Source organism: Apus apus, chromosome 7, assembly GCF_020740795.1.
Source record: "Apus apus isolate bApuApu2 chromosome 7, bApuApu2.pri.cur, whole genome shotgun sequence".
Lineage (NCBI taxonomy): Eukaryota > Metazoa > Chordata > Aves > Apodiformes > Apodidae > Apus > Apus apus.
This window is the reverse complement of record NC_067288.1, coordinates 14,517,386-14,538,256: the sequence shown is the minus strand read 5'-3', so window position 1 is coordinate 14,538,256 and position 20,871 is coordinate 14,517,386. Positions and strand designations below refer to the sequence as shown.

The 20,871-nt window shown below is 36.6% G+C and overlaps 1 protein-coding gene across 5 annotated transcripts; it reads right to left on the bottom strand.

Annotated features, from left to right (window-relative positions):
* Positions 1-300: 300 nt before the first annotated feature.
* On the bottom strand, positions 301-20,834 carry GLMN (glomulin, FKBP associated protein). Of its 5 annotated transcripts, none has more exons than XM_051625132.1 (19): positions 20,657-20,834; positions 18,202-18,273; positions 17,585-17,710; positions 16,689-16,808; positions 15,814-15,922; positions 14,370-14,616; positions 13,786-13,885; positions 11,346-11,533; positions 10,891-10,944; positions 10,446-10,476; positions 9,999-10,088; positions 9,418-9,459; positions 9,260-9,333; positions 8,852-8,936; positions 6,617-6,726; positions 5,415-5,478; positions 2,456-2,579; positions 978-1,060; positions 301-839 (listed from the first exon to the last, which is right to left on the bottom strand). In XM_051625132.1, exons 2-19 carry the CDS (start codon positions 18,265-18,267, stop codon positions 723-725), a joined length of 1,830 nt encoding a protein of 609 aa, XP_051481092.1. In that variant the 5' UTR covers positions 18,268-18,273; positions 20,657-20,834; the 3' UTR covers positions 301-722. The 5 variants fall into 5 exon arrangements, 4 of the variants coding, with proteins under 4 accessions (XP_051481092.1, XP_051481095.1, XP_051481093.1 ...); XM_051625135.1 differs by having other exon boundaries at positions 6,617-6,723; XM_051625133.1 differs by having other exon boundaries at positions 20,687-20,834.
* Positions 20,835-20,871: the final 37 nt, after the last annotated feature.

Genomic DNA, 20,871 nt, shown 5'->3' with positions numbered 1-20,871 from the left:
TTCAAAAAATATTTAATATATCTTAAGGAAAACTTTAAAGATAAGGATGATCAAACAATTCCAAAATACAGTTTTCCCATGCATTACCAGCTACATGTATGAAATCTTATACAATGTGTTTTTTAAACACAAGTGTTATCTGTTGTGTTACTCAGTTTTAACATCAAAATTGGTGGGTTTTTCTTTAAATCTGGTTTCATTTGCATTAGTATTTCTACTATTATTTATCTATAGCTTACAGTCCTGTTTATAACTATAGAAACTTGTTTGTCAACATTAAAAAGTGCTAATAGAAATACCTTGTGCTTAAACAGTGTTTTTTAATGAATGGCTCTCCAGTCTCTTTATTAAAATCTTCATCATTCACAACACCAGTCCACAAAGCTATTATCTAACAAATTTTGAAAATAAACAGAAAAATAAATGCACAACCATACCTCCTTGCCACAGCATACAAACAAAAAACCCCTTGTTTTTAGTTTCTAAACTTAAGAAGAAGCATTAGGTTCTGAAGAGGGGTACTTCAGTAAGTAGGCCATCTCTGTGAATCCCATACAACTATAGCAAGAGAAAAACACAGCAGCAAGAAATACAAAGAGGAGCATTTACGATTCTTCTGCAGAGCACTCTAAGTTGCTCTTCTTTAGAGGCTGGGAGCCTCCTTTTCAACTGAAGATTTATAGTCAAAATGATCTTATAAGAAGTGTGTTAATTCAAGTACTTCAGCTGACACAACTATTTTCATCTGTTACAGCTTTTATTTTCGCTTCAATGAGTTCTTCTACTCGAGCTAGAACACTTTCTATTAAATCAAATGTGAAGAGAGCCGAGTGTAAAACCTGAAATGACAAAAGACATTAATGGGGGTTTTATTAGAATTTTTTTTTTTTTTAACCCATTGTACATGTATGTTTGTCTCCAGATTGAAAATAAAATTTCAGTATTTCTGAACAACTTTGAAGGAAATGCAAAATTACCTGAAGCTGCATTTCAGTAGTCATGGGAGGCATCTTTTCCCCACCAACAGTTACAGAACAAACTGTGTTAGAACTGTGTGCCTCTGTAGAAAATAACCAACCAGAGATCAGGCTGCTGTTTCACATAACTTTTAGAATGAAAAGAATGTTTAATACATTAGCATTTCTAGACAGTAATTGCAAAACCCACAAACCTATGGATTGACCAAACAGGACAGCACGTACTGAACCTTAAGAGGAAGGCAATTTGAGCTGGATGCTACCTCTAAACTCTACAGGACGTATGACTGACTACATTACTGACCAGGCAGTATCTGTAAATCAGAACAATTTTATATAGCTAACATGCTCCTTAAGAGGAGTGGGGGGAGAGGAATCTAGTAATTTTTAGTTATTTTTAGTATTTCGACAACCAGAGAGATAGTAGAAGGTTCTTTAGCTTGACTTAATGAATTCAAACATGAAAGACATTTTATTACAAAAAGGCTGCAGGCCTCTCTCTGTTTCAGGCAGATTACTTGCAGCAGGCAAAACTACAAGGACAAGTCTGAAAATTGAGGAGAAAATCTCTTACATTCAGACCACACATTTGAAATTCAACATAGTGCTTACAAATATTATACATCAGGAAAAAAGGCTAGCTCTGATGAGTTAGATCTCCTGAACTCCAATTGCTTTATGTTTTGTCAAAGCACAGAGAAATGTAAGAGCAACTTACAGAAAAAGCTTCCCAATTATTTTCAAATTATTCCCTTTAGAAAGATATACAGAGGTTGAAATGCACTTCTCTGGCTCATACAGTTTACAGCAAAGGAAGAGGGTAAGACTAGAGGCAAAAAGCCATACTGACATTTTTTGTAGCAGAAGTTCCTTGGGCTGTCTGAATTATAGTGGAGACCATAAAGGAACAGAGGATCTGACCATACACAGAGTTGCCTTACAGCAGCTATAGCTCCTATGGCCGGGGGAATGGGGCTGCTTAACCCGCAGCAGCATCTGATTCAGTGTGTCAGATTTAAAAAAATAAAATTACAATAAAAATCCAGAATGTAATCCTTCAGGTTTTAAGAGAGCACCTATTTGCTGTGGGAATTATTTCTTCTCTTGTTAACCTCCCCACACCTAATACGAGACCTAACGGCTTCACATTCAGAGAGAGACTTAGATGCTCCTGCCTAACTGGAAAATCAAAAGTACAAATGTAGAACAAATTTTGAAGATCTTCATGTGACATTTCTATTAGGTTTCTCTAAGATTTACAAATGTGATGAGAGATAGGAGTTCATATATTTTTTTTACCCATTATGAAAATCATTAATATAAAATACAGCAAACACTGAATTATTATTTGAAATCTGGAATAGTGTCAACAGTTAAAAAAATATTATCTATGCAGCACTCACCAACTGTCTGCTTCCACAGGACTTCCAAAGTTTCTAAATATGAACAAAACTTAAGAAAAAAATAAAACTACTAACCTCTTCTGTTTTCTTTCTTATTCTTGATTTCTGCTTCATAGTGAGCTTTTGACATATTGAGTCCTACATGCAGTGGTTTTAAAAAATTTTGCTGAATCTTGCCAAGTGTGGTCCATACACCAGTCTACTCAAACAGAACAGAGAGGGTTACAAATCAGTTTTAACAGAGCATTGCAATGCCAGGTTTTTGAGCACGAGTTTTTGGAAAAGTCTTTCCAACATACACTTCTGTGCTGGGAGGAAAAAGAAAAAAAAGGATTTAGGCTCATCCATTTAAGCATGAATAGCATCACAATGGAATTTTTTCTCCACTCCCTCTCTGCTACATTTTCTCTATTATTTGTTGAGAATTGGCAGATTTGGAGTGGAGGAAAAAAAAAAAGGGCGGGTGGAGAATAGTATCTAGGCTGTTAAGTACAGCAATGGAAACACACATTTGTGACTTGTTCTTGTAAGCAAAGCTGAAAGGATCTTGGTATGTCAGATGGGGAGTACTAGCCACTTTCTCAGGCTAGAAACTCTACTGTGAGTAAGCAATAGTTGCGGATTCCTAAGATAATTCAGCAGTAAAATGGCACAAATATTTAAATTCATGTGTCTGAATTAACACTGTTTTGCAATGCCAAATGAAAGCTCTGATAAATGTCATGCTTCCCAAATATACAAGGGTCTTGTCTATATTGCATTTAGTTTAAGAATCACTGTAGGATTGTTACTAGTTGTGCTACTGCCCCATCCTTAGGCACAGTAGCCAGTGACTCATTAACTTCTCCCCAGCTTGGCACAAGTGAAAGGAGGAGTTTACAACACTGGCTCTCAGGAAGCAACAGATACAAGGAAAAGATGCTCAAAAGCAAGACTGTTCAAGGTTATACAGCATGAGAGGAAAACTTGTATGCCTTGGCACCTAATAAACTTGTAGTTACAAAACTGCTGGAGAAAGAAACAAATACAAAGCAGTCTTTGTGTCTTTAAATATAGGAGCCATTTATACAAGCCCTGTCTTCAGGCAGTATCCTCAAAGGGCAGAGAAAGGACAATAAAAATAAGACTTCTCAATGTTAAATAGGATTGTTGATTACAGTGGAAAAGTCACCAAATTTTAATGCTACATGAAACAAAGTTAACTAGTCAAATCAGAAAACTGGTAATTACTTCCACCAGAATGGGGCTAAAAATTAAGAAATAACTTTCCAGAAAAATCCTCATTTTAAAACTTAATTAATGGAAGTGCTTGTCACACAGCAATCAAAACATCTGAACTGACATAAAAGGAAGCATTTTCTTTGTGCCTCACTTGCACTATATGAAGTCAAGGAGAACTGGCAGGGCTTAAATTTAAAGGTAAAACTTCAGATGAGGTGATGCTATTTTCTCCTCAAACTGGAGGGGCATTCTTTATGCCAGCTACTAGCCAGCACTGTTATAGGAATTGTGTGATACTATGTATAAATTTTTACTACTTATAAAAGAGCAAGACTGTCTTTCCTTACAAAGTTATGCATTTACATGAAATTAAGTGGACTGTAATGAGCACTTAAGTAATCTCCCCATAAATCTGAGAAACTGATATAGTCTATCAATACTAATTACATAATAGTAAATTAGAAAGGCACCAATTGAAAGCTATTTTTACTATTAATTTTCATTACCATTTTTGTAATCAGTGCAAGCTATAATATTATCTTTCTACTTAGCTAATAACATCATTAGGTACTTACAAAGCTCGTATTCACAGATCTCAAAAGGGCTCTAAAAAGATCAGAACTTTTTTTGTATTTCAAGAAAATAAGACTAAAGACTATTACTCCAAATCATAAAGAAAGCTGAGTATTCAGAACACATTTCCATTAACTGCAGGTGGACAGGACTGACTGTACATGAAACCAGCAGATCCATAATACACTACACTGGAAGCAGCTGAACAACAAATACAGTTGGCACTGATCTACCCCTAACAATTGTTGCTGACTGCTTCAGACAGCAAAGAGCAACACAAAGCAGAGGAGAAAGAGGTGGGGATTACAACTAAAGCTGTAAAATCCTGCTTTAAACTGAGGCAGCGTATCATATGGGTAAAAGACATAAGGGCAGTTTCAAATTTTGAAATATGCTGCAAAGTTTAAATATGCAGAGTACTTCTGGAATATATACATTCAAACATACACCCACAGGAGAAATGAAGGTCAAGAGGCATACCTGTAATAAAGCCACAGGTAAAACACAGTGGTGGGCAGTTTAGGCTGGCAAGCTACCTTTGTGCATAAAACATTCTAGGCTGTATCTGGTGAAGCAACACAGCAGAAAATTGGAGAGGTCTGGCCATGCCTTTTGTTACTTCAGCAGATGGATCTTGCAAACAGGAATTTTTTTCATGCTAATACCTAGTGAAGCTTTTACCATGTACCTATCATGCAGCTGCACAGTTGTAAATACATTAATACTGTTTTGCACAGCTAAAACTAATATTATTGTTAAATACTTTCTGAGAAATCTTAATACTATTAGCTTTTAGCATATCACATAAAATGTATTTTGCCTAAAGTCTAATGAAATGGATCTCCTGAACTGCCAAGTTTGCATTATTATTACAAAGAAACCCACTTGGATGCATGAAGGATTCCACTTAACAAGTAAGGCTAAAAAATATTTTTTTCTTACAGGAATATTTGATAGAGATGTTATTTTATGGTGACAAACTTTACAGTTATGGACCTAGGCCACAGTTCATCAGGCAGAGTAAAAGGATTAGCTTTTTTACCATAACAGTTAAGTATGAATGCAAAGAAATATCAGAATAAAATAACACATCTCCTAATGTAATTAACAAAAACATCACTTCTGGATTACTGATCACTGCAAAGAAAAATGCAGTTTTTGAATCCAGGATAACACTGTTCACATGAATTCAGCTCTCAGCCTTAGCTAATCAATCATTTTCAAATCTACTGGTACTTACTTGATTATCACTTTCACAATCCTTAATGACTAAGTATCTTAGTAGATTTAGTGATGCCATAATCCTGTGAATTAAAAATACACTATTACTTAGAACACAGATTTATAATACAGGGATAATAATTTATGTTGTCCGTTAGCCAGACATCCTAAAAATACACATTTGTCCAAAATGCAACCACTCATCTGTTGAGCAAGACAGCTGAGTCTAGAGCAAAGTGTACAGCAATGCCTGCGTTACAACAGCTGACACTTTACAGGTAAGATTAAAACTGTCAGCAAACTGGAGAAGGCTGGTGACTCAGAGGGAGAGTTCTCTGAAGACAGAACCTTATTACAGAGTTTGTAATATGCATCACTGCTGACCCACAGTTGATACACAACTAGTGTGACATGTGACAGTTTATTACCATATTGAATTTTTCCTTTTGAGTGCTTTTTAGAAATATGCTTTTTATTTTGTTTTACCATACTTTTTAGCAGAAACTATTTACTGCTTTTTCCAGATAAACAGTGCAGTTACAGATCACACATCTGGGTTTTTATGTAGTTACGTGTCCATCTGGACATTGTGACCCTACTAACTTAGAAGCCCAACATTTACTTATCATATAGGAAGAGACTTGTCCTATACAGGACATTTTCACAGACATTTCCTGTTATTTTTATCTTACATAATGCAAGTATCTGCTGTTCAGGAGCCTCTCATGAGAGATTGTATTTGCCATTTGTGAGATACTGGATTTCCACCAGCAATCTGTGAAACAGCCTCAAAAAGGCTGTGTGCTGTAAGTTGTGTCTGATTATTGTTACTCTCCTGTGTCATGTAAGACAACATCCCACATCTTTCTGTTCCTCCAATTGCTTCTGCAGAAAATACAGTCCTGAAGAAATAATGCTTTACCAATTAGTTCTGTGGTTTGACATCTGAGACCTTATATCCTCAGGGAATGGAGGAAAAATTCCTTTCCTACTGTTAAAAATCAATGTAATAGCATGATGACATTCTTCTGTACAGAGTTGGTTGAAAAGATGGTTGAACAAAGTGATAATTTCCATTTCTAGTTCAAAAAATTTCAAATACATTGATGCTGTCACCTCATTAATTACATGACAGCATACCTCCCATTGTAGTAAGGCAGTTTGAAGTCTTTCTAAATGATTAAAAAAGGCAAAAAGCCTCAAACTGTGATTACAACTCACCTATCTGAGTTTTGCAGAAGATCAGTCTCAGCTCCTTCTGGAAGGAAAAGCACTGCATCTAGAAGGGAGATCAGGTGATGCCCTGTAAACCAAATGTTGTCACATGCCTTCTGAAAAAAATGATACAAAAAGTGTAGCTGAATGAAAAAATTAAAGCTATCTTAAATCTTAAAAAATTTAACAACAATTTTGGAAAAACAAAGGAAAAAAAAAATCAAACACTAGAAGGAGTATTTTCTAACTACTACATGTGACTGAAATATACAAACTAGTCCTTTCATAATTCTCCCCACATGGTCTCTTCATGCCAAGCTGTTCTTTTCAGTTCCAACAGAATAGATTTCTCCACCCATTCACCATAGCAAGTTAGTATTTGTTTACATAAACTTAACAAATTGTACTAGACACTTTTTTTTTATACTGAGGTATGGAAAAATTACTGTATTTACCAGAGACTCTATTAATTTAATATTAGTGTCAGAAATTTTTTTCAAATATGATCAGGTTTTTTAAGTTTTTTTTGTGTATTTCTAAACCCACAACTCCTAGCAAGTAAAGTACACCTTAAGCTCTGTGTTTTTTGGATAAAGACATTCAGTTACTTCCTTTTGACAGAGGGATGGGGAAGAGAACAGAAGAGAGAAACATTTAAGCAGAAGATGAAGAGTACTAGGTTTTGAAGTAGCTGAACATAATTATTCTGATGCCTTCTTCATCACAGACAGATGACTCACTATTTTTGCAAAATTTCCCCTAAATTACAACAAATTGGGAGGGACAAAACAAATAAAACCCCTGTCTCTCACACTTGCTTAGCAGAAGTTTTTTTAAAGCCCTGCAGTTAAGACCCCTGAAAATTGCCTCCTCAGTGAGGATGGCTGGGACTCCCTGCACTGGTGCTAACTTCAGGGTGTGCTCATCATTCCCAAAGAGCAAGTGAGCACAATTCTCTCTGCAAGCTTCATGGCCTCTTCAAAAGGCAATTTCATGTCAGCAAAAAGAAGCTGAGAGTGTAGAGTTGCTGCAAAGATCCATGTTGGCTAAGTCCTTATCCCAGGGAAAGGCGGGGAGGGCTGGGCTAAGAGGTACAGACCCAGGGGAAAGCTAGGCAAGAGAGGAAAGTCTGACGAGGCCAGAAAAGGATTGGAAGGAAAACAGATTAGATGGGGAGAGGAGAAGGGTAACTTTCTGTTGAATCAGATCAGATGAGGGACCTGGAAAGACTAAGACTAGCCTAAGATTAAATAAACAGATAGCAGTAAGAAATTGTTGTAATTATGTCTGCAGCAGAATTATTTGCTAGAAACCTAAAATACTCAAATTCTTTTAATAAAACTTTATAACTAATTATCTTTTTGAGAATCAGGGAACTCTACATGGAAGAAATGTATTAAGATAATTCTGAAGCTGCATAGTCAATACATTTATTAGTAAGGAAATTTCAGACTGTACTTTTACATATTAAATTTCACTGAAAGTCCCTTTCAGAACAGTTTTCATACTAACATCTTCTTCACTCCTGCTGATTTAATATAGGACATACTATAATCTAATAAATAGTAATTCACAGTTTTCTAACACAATTATGCTAGCATAAAATATGCATAAATTTAATATATTGTTCTATTTGACAAAAGGCAGTATCATTGAGAATAAATTTGGTTTGGAAAAGGCCTTAGGCTGTTAAAAAAAACCCACAACTTAGTAATTTCTTTGTAATTAATCTTTCCAACTTCCTGGTATAAATAGCTACAAAATATGATCTTTAAATGGTTTTTATCTAGCTCAGCCCTTCCTGATGAATTTAACATTTGTAAAGCACTTATATTCTAATGCTGACCGTCATCATAAAACCCAAGAAAAAACTAGTAATTCTCTCTGGACTGTAGCATTTTAATCATAAAGAATTGAGAGGATAAAACAAAATATTGAGTAGTTCCTCTTTAAGAAAGAAGCATGTATTTTCAAGCACAGAAAAGGCTATAGTAAGCTATTAGAAAAATACAGTATTATGTTTTGTACATTGTGCAATTTAAAAATACATTTCTAAAATTAGAATGTAAAAATACATATGAAGCCAAACTAATCTTTTAATTAAATAATGTCCCAATCTTGTGTTTATTTTCAATATTTTTTTTAATGCATCACTCAAAGCTTAAGCTGTACACATTTTCTCAATATAATACTGATAGAATTCTGAGATGGCAGCTTGTGTTTTAGTGGTAATAGCCTCACCGTTAGTGATAAGTGAATCTGATCTTTTATGTTTTTAATAATGTATCCTTCCACACCAGCATGGCTGCTTGTCTTCAGTAAACACCTTCAAACAAACAAAAAAAACACCACAAAACAAATTATCTCTTCAAAGCCTACATAGCTAGCTCAAAACTTAAATGACATTATGGCCCTATTCACCAAGTGGAAGTTTTACCACAGAAAAATGACATGGAACCTTTAAACACTAATTGAAGTAAGACAACTGAATTTATGTGAGGCAATTGGAATCCCTTGCTTATCCAGAAATTAACATAGTAAAAGTAATGTGGTTTACCAGATAGAAGCTCTTTCAAAAATTATTGTATCTATGCAATTAAGCTGCAATAAGGCTGATGTGACACAATCTATGGTAAATTGGATTCATACCTGAATAATGTATATTTTCCCTCTGGACTAAATTTGTCTATGAACAACTGCAAAATATTTAAACTCTTCTTTCTCTAAAGGAAAAAAAAGATGTTATCAGATTAATTCTAATTAAATATATTCAGCATTTAGCTGATTCTATAGGTTCCTTTACATACCAGATGCTCTATGGGACAAAGGGTCATAACTTTCACCAAATCCTGCAGTTGGACAAAGAAAACAGAATTTCCAATTATATGCAGATTATTACATCACACTGACTAAATTTTACTCAAGACATTAAGGAAAAAAAAAAATCAAAACAAAACTAAAAACCTTGAGCCCATAAAACCACGCCTATGAGAAGGTTCTCATCAGAGCAATTCACTTTAGCTTCAGTGATTGAAATCCCAGGGCTGATACACACGATCACTGTTCTTGTACTGTTGGGTCCAATAAGAAAGTAGCCAAGCAGCAGATTTGCAAGGAAGAGGCAAAAATAAGCAAGCATCATCTTTCAGCCAAGATCAGTGTTGACCTGCCTCAGTGGCCTGTATGTACACTAAGTGTATTTTGTCACTGAAACTTCATGCTGTAGCAGATAGAAAAGACAATCAGTTATGTCTAGTAAGACACTGAAGGTTTCACTTTAACAACACAAGTGTATGAAGGCTCAGTAATATGTCCTATCCCAAATACCTAGAAGACACTGATTTTATTTATAATCAAACCTTAAAGACTTCTGTACATTGCTTATTACCTGAGGTACGTTAATGAAATCTCTGAACTCCAAATACTGATGGAGAAGGCTGTTATCTTCCATTCTCAACAAGCAGCTCTCAAACAAATCCTGCAACAGGGAAAAAAAAAAAACTGCCATCATTTTGTACATATATAAGACATGAATCTGTATGATAAGCTAAAAGTGTCTTCACCATAACTGTACATTTATATATCCAAAATTCCTAGGACCTACAGATATAAGTGATAATGGTAATTTAAACATTTATCCATGTGTGTAAAGTTCAGTAACTGTAACTGTTTGTAAGACTGAAGAATACCTAATTAAGCCTCAAAATATTTCTGAAACTATTATCTCAACTATCATTTGTACCTTTCTTAGAAAGGATAACCAAAGTTTTAGCATGATTTAAACCAGAAAAAACAAACATTCTAAGATTGAAAATTTGATTAAAAGAAAACTTACAAGTCCTTTAGATAACATAGATTCTTCTGTTCTAGAAAAGAAAAGAAACATTATCAAATGTAAGTTGTTAATTAAAAAGACACTTGATATTTCAGAAGAAATACTAGAATGGAGGTCAAGAAGAGCCTGTCCCTTAACAATGTTCATTCTGTTTTCTATATATAGTATGTTCATAATTCCTCTCAATTAGACTCTTCTCTTCAAGGCCAAAAATTACTTTTTTTTTTCCCCCCCTACAATATTTATATATGTTCAAAAGCAGCTTCTCATATCTCACAGGTATCAAGACACTGATTAACAAAGAAAATGAAACATCGTAGATTATTCTATTTCCATAACTCTGCAAGCCTAAGAAAAACACAGCAGATACTAAACTGAAGAGAACAGGAGGTTACTATAAAAGATCACATCCACCATCTAGAACTCCAAATGCCACAAATCCTACCTTTTCAACAGCACTTCAATATGCATCATATTGCATTGCAGAAGGTATGATGGACTAAAATGAGAAAAAATAGGTTTACATTAAACTGCATAAGTCACATACATTTGCACATAGCAAGTCAAATTGCTGTTAATAACTCCAATGTAGAATCTGTCTATCAATATGCAATTGAAAATTTAATACATGTTCATTTTCAGCATGTGACTAATCCTACCAGTTTCTTTAAAAGGACAGAGGATCTAAAAGCAAACTGTAATAGAGTAATCTGCAAGACTGGAGTATGTTCTTATGTATATAAGCTACATAAATTATAAATGCATAAAGGTTGACATAACCAAATACTAGTGAAATACCAAGTTTTCATTCATAACTATTCACAAATAAAAGGTTTTCTTCTGCTCAGAAAGAATATTCAAAGTACAGACTTAGAATAAGTGAGGAAGAATAGCTCTTACCTAAATACCACAGGAAAGCGATCAATACCAAAATGCTGAACAAACATCAGATATGACAGACATGCCAAAGAATCTGCAGAATTCTCTCTCTCTATGTCTGCAAACTCCTGATTCTCCCAGTGTAGACTTTTGCCTTTACGATGTAAAAACATTAATGGTATCAACTCTCTTACTGCCCACAAAATGTCCTAAAAAAGAAAGACAGATTGTCTATAGTTGCCTTTAAAAGGCCTGTATACCAACTAAGTTTAAAAGTTTTAACTGTATTTACACTACATTCTCTTACATAGCATATACAGAATATAAGTATTTTTTGAGTACATGTAATATGCACATACACAAATAAGGCCTTGCAGGAAAAATAACTACGGTTAGAATAATGTTACTAAGATAGCAAAGCCAAGCCCTCAAAAGTTAGCAAAAGAGAAAATAAAGTCACCCTGCCAAACCCTAGCTTGTCTGCCTTATGCACAATGCTATGAATAGTGATACCTTCATGATCACATTATGCCACAGGACCCCTGTGATTTTCCAATCACAGAATACTGAGTAATTTGTTTTCTGCTCACTTATCAATATGTAACACAATCTTGATCAGCTAAAGGCAAGACCTGCTTTAAAGTTAGAATCACTCTGTATGGCGTTTCTTCCCAGTGCTGCACAACACAATGACTCCTGAGTACTTCACAAGTACTGGTGTGTTTTTCACACACACATAATTCATGTGGATTAGGAGTCAATGTAACACCTATTGTATGTATTATGAAGAAACAGTGAGACCAAGGTTAACTCACTATTCCAGGGTTGTCCAAACTGAACATCTGGGATCTCAAATTTTGGAAAATTAGGATTACACAAAATGTCACATAGTCAAAGCAGGGCTTTACTGACCTTAGTTGCAGCTCTAATTACCCAATTCCACAAACAGCAGAAGTGAATTTTCTTGAGAAAATGAAGAAAAGGTAATTCATCATTAGAATAAAATAACATGGTTTCAGACTATGCCCAACAGGAGAGGCAGGATAAAAAAAGTTTTTCAGAGCACCGTTTAACTATCTGAAACCATGAGATGATCATCTGGTCATCCCTGCCTCCTTCACTGCACACCCTGAAAGACCTGCAATAAATTAAGATCTCAGACAAGACTCTCATTGCACAACCCTGACTAGTCTACACAGCAGTTCTGTCCTATTCTGAGACATGCTGTGGAAAAAACCACATGTGATCATAATAGACAACCTCATCATGGTTGAAAAATAATCAAAAGTTTTGCTAAATGTTTTAGTGTGCTTCACTTTACAATCTTAACATTTGGATATGGAATTGTGTGTATGAAAATGCTTACATTTTTAAACATAAATTGGAGAAGAAAGGGAGTTGCATCACAGGGCAACTTCCAGACTTCCTCTGCATGCACATCTGTATACACGTACAGTGTATATTGCATTTTGCTTTCCTCATCCGAGCCAATTCCACGTCTTCTTTTTGAAATGCACCAAGTCTTAGTGTTCCATTCCTTCCCCCAAAATGACACCCTGACCCAGGCTCTCTTCTCCTCCAGGACCCACAAGTCTTTCTTGCTTCTGCCCTTCAGATTCTCTTCCCCATTTTGCTGGGGGGACCTAAGTGAGCGACTGGGTGGGGGCTTAGCTGCCAGCTGGGGTCAAGCTGCTGCATTTGGATATGTGCAAGAGAGGAAATACTCTTGACCACATTCAAAACATGAACACAGCACAGCTCTATTTGCTGTAACTTTATTAATCCCACCTAGTCCTATTTCTGAAAACATAGATATACATTCCAACATACGCACAGACTGTACCTGACTATCTCCTTATAAGGCTTGGGTTTGCTGCAAATTTAAATAAAATTATCAATACCCACAATAATCTTGCTCTAATAAAACACAGCTGCTATGTAAAACATTCAAAACCAGAGTAACTGCATGGAGTGGACACATTCCCACTGCAATTCCAGCTATAGCATCAGCAACAGTCAAGCACCAATTTATATTCTTTAATAGTCAGCTGGCACTGCATTGGGCATATTAGAGATTTATCTCTGTGGACACTTTGATGAAAGGTAACATGCAAATTTTGCCTTGATGTAAAACTGCAGCAAAGAATCCTTTAGATATTCTAATAAATTCAGACATCACCAAGCAAAAGCAGCAGTTACAGCAAAGCAGTGGCTGCTGATTCAGAAAGCAGTCCAGGGTGGTTTATGAAGGAGCAAAACGGTGTCTGCAAGATTTGTAATTTCCAGAGATGGGACCTGGAACTGTTCTAAACCTTTATCTACCTGCATTATCTTACAAGGCCTAGCAAGTCATCCCACTACCCAGTAAAGGAAGCAGAATGAACTCTAGAACAAATTATAGGTAATTCTGAACAAAACCATTGGTTTTGCAAACACTGTAATTAATTTTGACTGCACTTACTACAATTTCATTTGCAAAATGCCGAAAGGGATGTTCTTCAATGCCTTCAAGTTGCTCAAGCTGAGCTGTCAATAACGGGTATTTCAGGCTTTTCATACAGCTGAAACAAAAATGGGTGAAACTATCACCAACAAGGTCACAAATATAGACTATAATAGTGTCACTGGTGACCACGAATAAAGTCTATACTCATACTGGCTGCTGCTATTCCTGATATTCCAGAAGAATTAAAAAAACACAACATCTCCTGTAGAAGCATTCCTTAGACTTCACTTTCAGATTATGGCTATCCTCACTGTTGTAAATTTGAGAAGCAGAAGAATACCAAAACAGTTTCACAGCACAGAGACTAATATTTCTTCACTATTTTCCTGTATTTAAAAAAATGTATTATTTTTACCTTCTCTCACTTCATAAATATATAAGGCATATTTAGGTTTTTCTTCTTTGAAATACCACATTAGTTAATAGCAGTTGGCAGCATTATAAAACACTAGTAAGATTATTTATTGCCTATGTAATAAATGCCTACTGTTCATTTTGTTAAGTTATAGGAATATGTTACACTAACATAAAATGCTCACAATTTTAGTAATTCTTCTTTCAGCTCCATTTCATTGTCTTCTGACGACTTTTCCATGTTTTTAACAACTTCATTCACAAAAGGTTTAGCAAAGTCCACCACTGCATTACAACACTGACAGAGACCAAGTTTATCTTCTTGTATTTGTTGTTTTGTATAAGGTACAGGTAAGGAAGTAAGCTGGTTCATAATCATGGCCAAAGAGATACCCACTGAGTAGGCCTTCTTGTTCTGAAGTTTCAAAAGCACTAGGGGAAAGGAGAGGGGAAAAAAAAGACAACAAAACATTTTGAGACATTAAGTTATTACTTACTTAGTAGAGGAAAACGTGAAGAATAACAATGTAACTGCATAAGAAAGCCTCCAGCTTCAGGGAAGGAGAGGGACCCATACCTGCAATCACATGAGCAAATCCAACAAGACCAGCATCATCAGCTAGTTTAACATGCTGTAGTTAAGATGACCATGTATTTGAGAATGACAAATATTAAAGCTGTCAGGCAATTAAACACATTCTTCCCTTCCCAGGAGAATGAAAAAAGGCTGTCTTTCTAGAACTAGTCTAAGTTAATTAATTTATCTGACGTGGAAAACTGATTTATTGCTTGATTGCTTGACTCCTTCTGTGCTTAACAAATCCAGAGACAATGGCCCAGCCTTTCTGCTGAGATCTGATTCTACCTGAAGCAGCTCAGAACTGTTCTATAGTCCATGGCAGAAACAAGAGAGGGGGTCCCAGACTGACCAAGTAGCACCAGGGGCTCTTCACTTAAACTGCATGTAGTGCAGGCTGACTGCAGACTGGCTACCCAAAAACCCCACATACTTCTAATCACCAAAATGCTGCTCTTGTTCCATTAACACATCTCAGACACTGCTACAATCAGACTTAAATTTGATACATGACTCTTTATTTCATCTCAACATCAAAAGAGAAATTACTACTTGTTACCTACTTAGTAGGGTGTCCCTAACCAACATTTTTAGTTTTTATATGTAAGCCAGAAGAATGCTTCCCCCTCCATCAATCAAATATTTCAACCTGCTTCAATCTGAAATAAAAGTTTTATACTACAAAAATATTGATTTGTATTTTTTAAAAGTTCAATAATGAAGAATTTCACAAATGCATGTAACTCTACTTCTGTAACAACAGTATGAATGGTTTATACTTCTAAATGCAACTGTCACAGAACCACGTTCTTTTAAGTGATGAAAAAGAGCTGAATATTGTTTTTTCAGCTGATGCTATTAATACCATCTAAAAGCCTTTTCTACCAGGCCAGTATAAACACAAAAACATACCTTGCATTATTTTGCAGAATATTATAGACTGCAACACCTGTCAGGACAGACGTATTTTGAAACTATTCAGCAAAGGCTAAGTTAGTAGATAAATAAATGAGAAAATTATTTAATTCAGAAATCACACAAGTGCATCTTACCTGTCTGCAAAGGCTGAAGCAGTAACATGACAGTTTGGCACACTTGCTCTTGAGAGGTCTGCTCAATCTCCTCAAGTAAACCCAAAAAAAGTTCCTTTGGATAGCACAACTGCAGCAGAGAAACAACATGTAACTTTAAATCACCATGGTCATAAGCTAAAAAATTCATCAGAAGAAAGCTTCAATACAGAAGCTCCTAAACACCAAGAAAGCAGATCTGAACACCCAAGATACTCTTTAAGAAAACAAATATGAAACAATAAGTATTTCCCTACAATTTATGCCATCTGTAGAGTATATATCTGCACGTACAATTTCATTCATAAGCTGAAAAGATACAAATAATGACACTAAACTTTATTTCTATGGTCTATAAAAACTTCACAGTATCTTAGCAAAATAATCTTTAGGAGAGAAAAAAATACTTCAGTGTGAATTTAACTTCAGCTATAGAGTTTGCAAGTTGTTTAAGTACATGAATGAAAATAAACTAGTTTTCTAGAGATTAATATTTTACTAATCCTTAAGAATCATCAGGTACTCATTGTCATACTCTATCTGCAGTAGATGATAGACAGTATTGCTGTGGCTGCTCTGACTGCAGCAGCTGGCAAGCAAATCTTTATCAGTTCTAAGTGCCTTTTTCTTCTGTTTTCTAATGCTATGTCTCTTCGTTTTGCCCAGATACTAATTTCACAATACATTTAACCTTTGTCTACTTCAGATGAAACCGGCCTGAATTTACAAGTCACAAGAAATGGACAGAAGAACCCAGAAGTATTTATGTCTTGTTTTCTTTGGAAGTGAGAGGGAAAATTAGGACCTCTCCCTTCCCTACAGTTATTTTATTACAAACATATATTTCAAAAACATACCTGTGCTAACTGATCTAATATCTTCAGACAGTGTTCCCGCTTTTCATCTTCCTGTTTATACATGAAAATACATCTAACAAGAGGAGACAGGAGGTTCCAACCCATATTCTTGATGATAACCTAAAAACCAGATTTTCAGAGAATTAACCAAAACTGGACATCATCTTAACTGAGAAAGATTTTACATATGAAGGCCAAAAAAGATAACAGATCAATGTCCTTGTTGTAATCAAAACCATAATAAAGTCATTGAAAAATTAACATCTATTGCATTCTCTCCCCATAACTATAAACACAGTTGCACATATTGTAGTTGTCTTCAATGTATTAGTTCTAACATGTCAACAGATATTTCTAAGAATTGATATGACAATACATGTAAAACAAGACTGAGTAAAGACATTTCTCTAAGCATTCTTTCACAAAATTATGTTTAACCTGAGAGGATCAAGATCTTCAGCTGTTATTCTAAATTAACAACATTCAAAACCAGACTGTGACCCCCATGTAACATTGCCAGAACATTCCATCCTACGCTTTCTTTCTGAACTTCCTACTCATCTGTGAGCAGTATATTCTTCCAGCTCCCCAGAGTGCCTACTGACATTAGTATCTCTTACATCAGCATCAACTGAGCCAGCTCTTGCAGTTTGGGCCAGTATTATTATATCCGTCTGTGGTGGGTTAACCCCGGACAGAAAATTAAGCACTCACCAGCTGGTTGCTCACTCTCCTCCCACAGTGGGATGGAGGAGAGAAGCAGAAGAGCAAAACAGAGAGTAACTCATGAGTTGAGATAAGGACAGTGAAAGTAGCTTTCCCTTTTTAATAAGCAGTTTTTTCTATTTAACAGTGTGTTAGTACACAACTAATACACAGTAAAAACTTCAACTCACCTTATTTTTCTCATTTTTAATCACTTCTAATAACTCAGCTGCATACCCATCTTCTAAACATTTCTGACCTGCTACCTGAAACAGATTAAAATCTTCCCCTTTGAAATCAGCTTCTTCTAGAATTTGCTAAAAAGAAAATACACATGTTTAACTTCATACTTATAAAAGGCAATTAAAAATAAGAAAAAAAACCCTTTCATTTAAAAATTAAGTGTAGCATAATTGTAATTTACCTTTTCTTATATCATGCCTTTCACATATTAAAAAAGCTACCAAGAGCTGCTACAGAAGGCAAAACAGTCTTTCATCTTCCTAAGTCTGGACTACAGCATGTGGTTTGGGAGATGTATTTTCTACAACAACCTGCTAGGGTTTTATTACTTCAGACAAGTACTCCTGAGTACAAGAGCACTTCCTTCTCCAAGAAGCAGAAGGTATCAAGCATCTCAGGATAGCCACCACAGAAAAGTCAATGAAACTGGAGTTCAGGAGGCTGAACCTAGCTGCCCACTGAGCAGTTCTGCTAACAACTGTTATTGTGTTTTGGGCTCATTTTGGTTTTAATTATACGAATAGAAATGCATACTTCTTACTGTTATGGAGAGAAAACTACTTACGCATCTTTGTATTATGGCTTGAAGTTCATCAACTGCCATTATAGTTTGACTTTGTTCTTCTGGCATCAAAAACTATTGTAAATTAAAGAGTACAGCATTAAAACACATGAAGTAAAAAAAGAGACTGAAAAATAATTACATTATAAAAAAAAAAAATGCCAATAGAGGAATGAGAACAACCTAAACTGACAGGTGTTAAGAAAACCACATGAGGAAAATAAGTTTTTAAGAAGCGTATACTATATTATTCTACTCCCCGTATTTGCAGGAGACAGTATTACAAACAGGAAAGAACCTGCATCCTATGTTAAGGGAAGCAATTTTTCAAATGGTATCAGGGTCATCTTAATAAGTTAGAAGGCCTCAGCTACTCCTTGGGGAGCTGCAGGTAACAGAGAGCAAGCCTAGGCTCACTGCATACCCAGAACAGATGCCCACACCACGCTACACTGTCTGTGGCTCTTCTCACCAGAGGAGAACCTGCTCAGCTGTGACTGGAACACTCCAGCTCGATGCCTAGGATGTGCATGGCAGATCCAGCCACCATGACAGTTTATATCAACAGTTCAGTCAAGATTACACATGCAGTACCATTTAATTCTTTCTAGTGTCTAGGTTGGACCAGGTCAGTGGCCTTTTACCTCTAGATACTATAATTTAAAACTTTCAACCAAGTTAAATATCTGAGTAATGTTAAGTACTTACAAAGTTCTACATAGTCAAGACCATGAATTACAAATAAAATCAAGCTTGGTTATCCATGTGATATATCATAGCAGCAGTCATAATATTTATGGTTTTAACTAATTCCATGTGCCTAAACCTGCTTATATGATTACTACAAGTGTCAATTACCTCTACACCTGGATAATTAGTTGACTATTCAGCAAAACACCCAAGTTCCATATACAGGCATCTCATGGAATCATAGAATCATCCTGGTTGGAACGGATCTTAAAGAGCATGAAGTCCAACCATAACCTAAATCCCCCTACCATAACCTAATTTACAGTTCAGTGCTTAAATCATGTCACTAAGCACTATATCTATATTTATTTTAAATATTTCCAGGGATGGTGACTCCACCACCTGTCTGAGCAGCCTGTTCCACTGTACAACCAGTCTTTCAGTGAAGAAATTCTTTCTAATATCCAGTCTAAACCTCCCCTGGCGCAGCTTCAGGCCATTTCCTCTTGTCCTGTCATTATTCACTTGGGAGAAGAGGCCAACTCCCACCTCCCTACAACCTCCTTTCAGATAGCTGTAGAGAGCAATGAGGTTACCCCTCAGCCTCCTCTTCTTCAAACTAAACAATCCCAGTTCCCTCACCCTCTCCTCATAGGACGTATTCTCCAGACCTTTCACCAGCTTGGTAGCTCTTCTCTGGACAAGCTCTAGCAGCTCTACATCCTTCCTGCAAGGGAGGGGCCCAGAACTGCACACAGTACTCGAGGTTTGGCCTCACCAGTGCTAAGTGCAGGGGCACAATCACCTCTCTACTCCTTCTGGCCACCCTATTCCTAATGTAGGCCAGGATGCCATTGGCCTTCTTGGCCACACTTCTGGTTCATGTTAAGTCGGCAGTCAACCAGTCCCCCCAGGTTCTTCTCCACCATGGAGCTTTCCAAACACACATCCCCAAGCCTTTAGCTTTGCATGGAGTTGTGACCAAAGTGCAGGACCCAGGACTTGGCCCAGCTACACCTCATGCAGTTGGCCTCGGCCCATCGATCCCGTCTGCCCAGGTCTCTCTTGCAGAGCCTTCCTACCCTCCAGCAAATCAACACTTCCTCCCAGCTTAGTGTCATCTGCAAACTTACTTGGGAAGCACTCAATCCCCTCATCTAGGTCATTCATTAAAATATTGAATAAGACTGGACCCAAAACTGAGCCCTGGGGGACACTACCAATGTAGCACCCTCAGCCCTTCCCCTCGTGCGTGGCCTTTGCGAAGCCACACAACTTTTACGTAACTAAGCTACCTGGACGTTTACAAAACACAGGCAACCCACAAAAGTTTAAAAATAACTTTGTGTGTTAATTTTATTATTCAAAGAATAAACAACTCATGGGCTATTTTAACATTTTTACATCACTGCAATCTATCTGGCCTGCCTTTTTAATTTGGTCATTATCATACACCTTATTACCACACATACGTGCTATTCAAGCTCTTAACTTTACAAGATGTTACTAATCCTTCCAAAATAATTTAAATACACTTTTGAACACTACTATTCTTGCATTTTTAGCCCTCAGAAACTTTACGATGTACTTACAGCCTTGAAACACGCCCCGAGCACCCACCGTGCCGTTCCAGGGATTTACCAGCTGAGCTCACAGTCAGGCTCAGGCCTTAATACTTAATCCGGTTTCTAATTAAATCTTTTCAGAGGTTTCAGCGGCAAGCGAACAACATCTGAATCATGTTAAACTTTCCATCATTAATACTCACCCAGCCCCCTCCTCCTTAACCACCACGTGCCTCAGCCCCCACGCAGGCAGGGTGCAACAGGCAGGCCGGTAACCAGGAGGCTGCCCACGCAGGCCTTTCACACGCAGCGGAACTGCCACAGCGCAAGGACACCCCCCTCACCTCAGCGGGCCGCCGGTGCAGCCGCGCCCCGCTCCGAAGCCCCGACCGCCCGCTCCCCTCCACACCCGCCGCTC

What these genes read in the sequence shown, in the direction of transcription:
- GLMN (XM_051625132.1), bottom strand. Translation starts at nt 18,267, where the DNA reads ATGCCAGAAGAACAAAGTCAAACTATAATGGCAGTTGATGAACTTCAA. An exon ending in TTAAAAATGAGAAAAATAAG is followed by an intron (nt 16,809 to 17,584) that starts GTGAGTTGAAGT and finishes TCTGGTTTTTAG; the next exon opens with GTTATCATCAAGAATATGGG. An exon ending in AGATTCACTTATCACTAACG is followed by an intron (nt 6,727 to 8,851) that starts GTGAGGCTATTA and finishes CATTTTTTTCAG; the next exon opens with AAGGCATGTGACAACATTTG.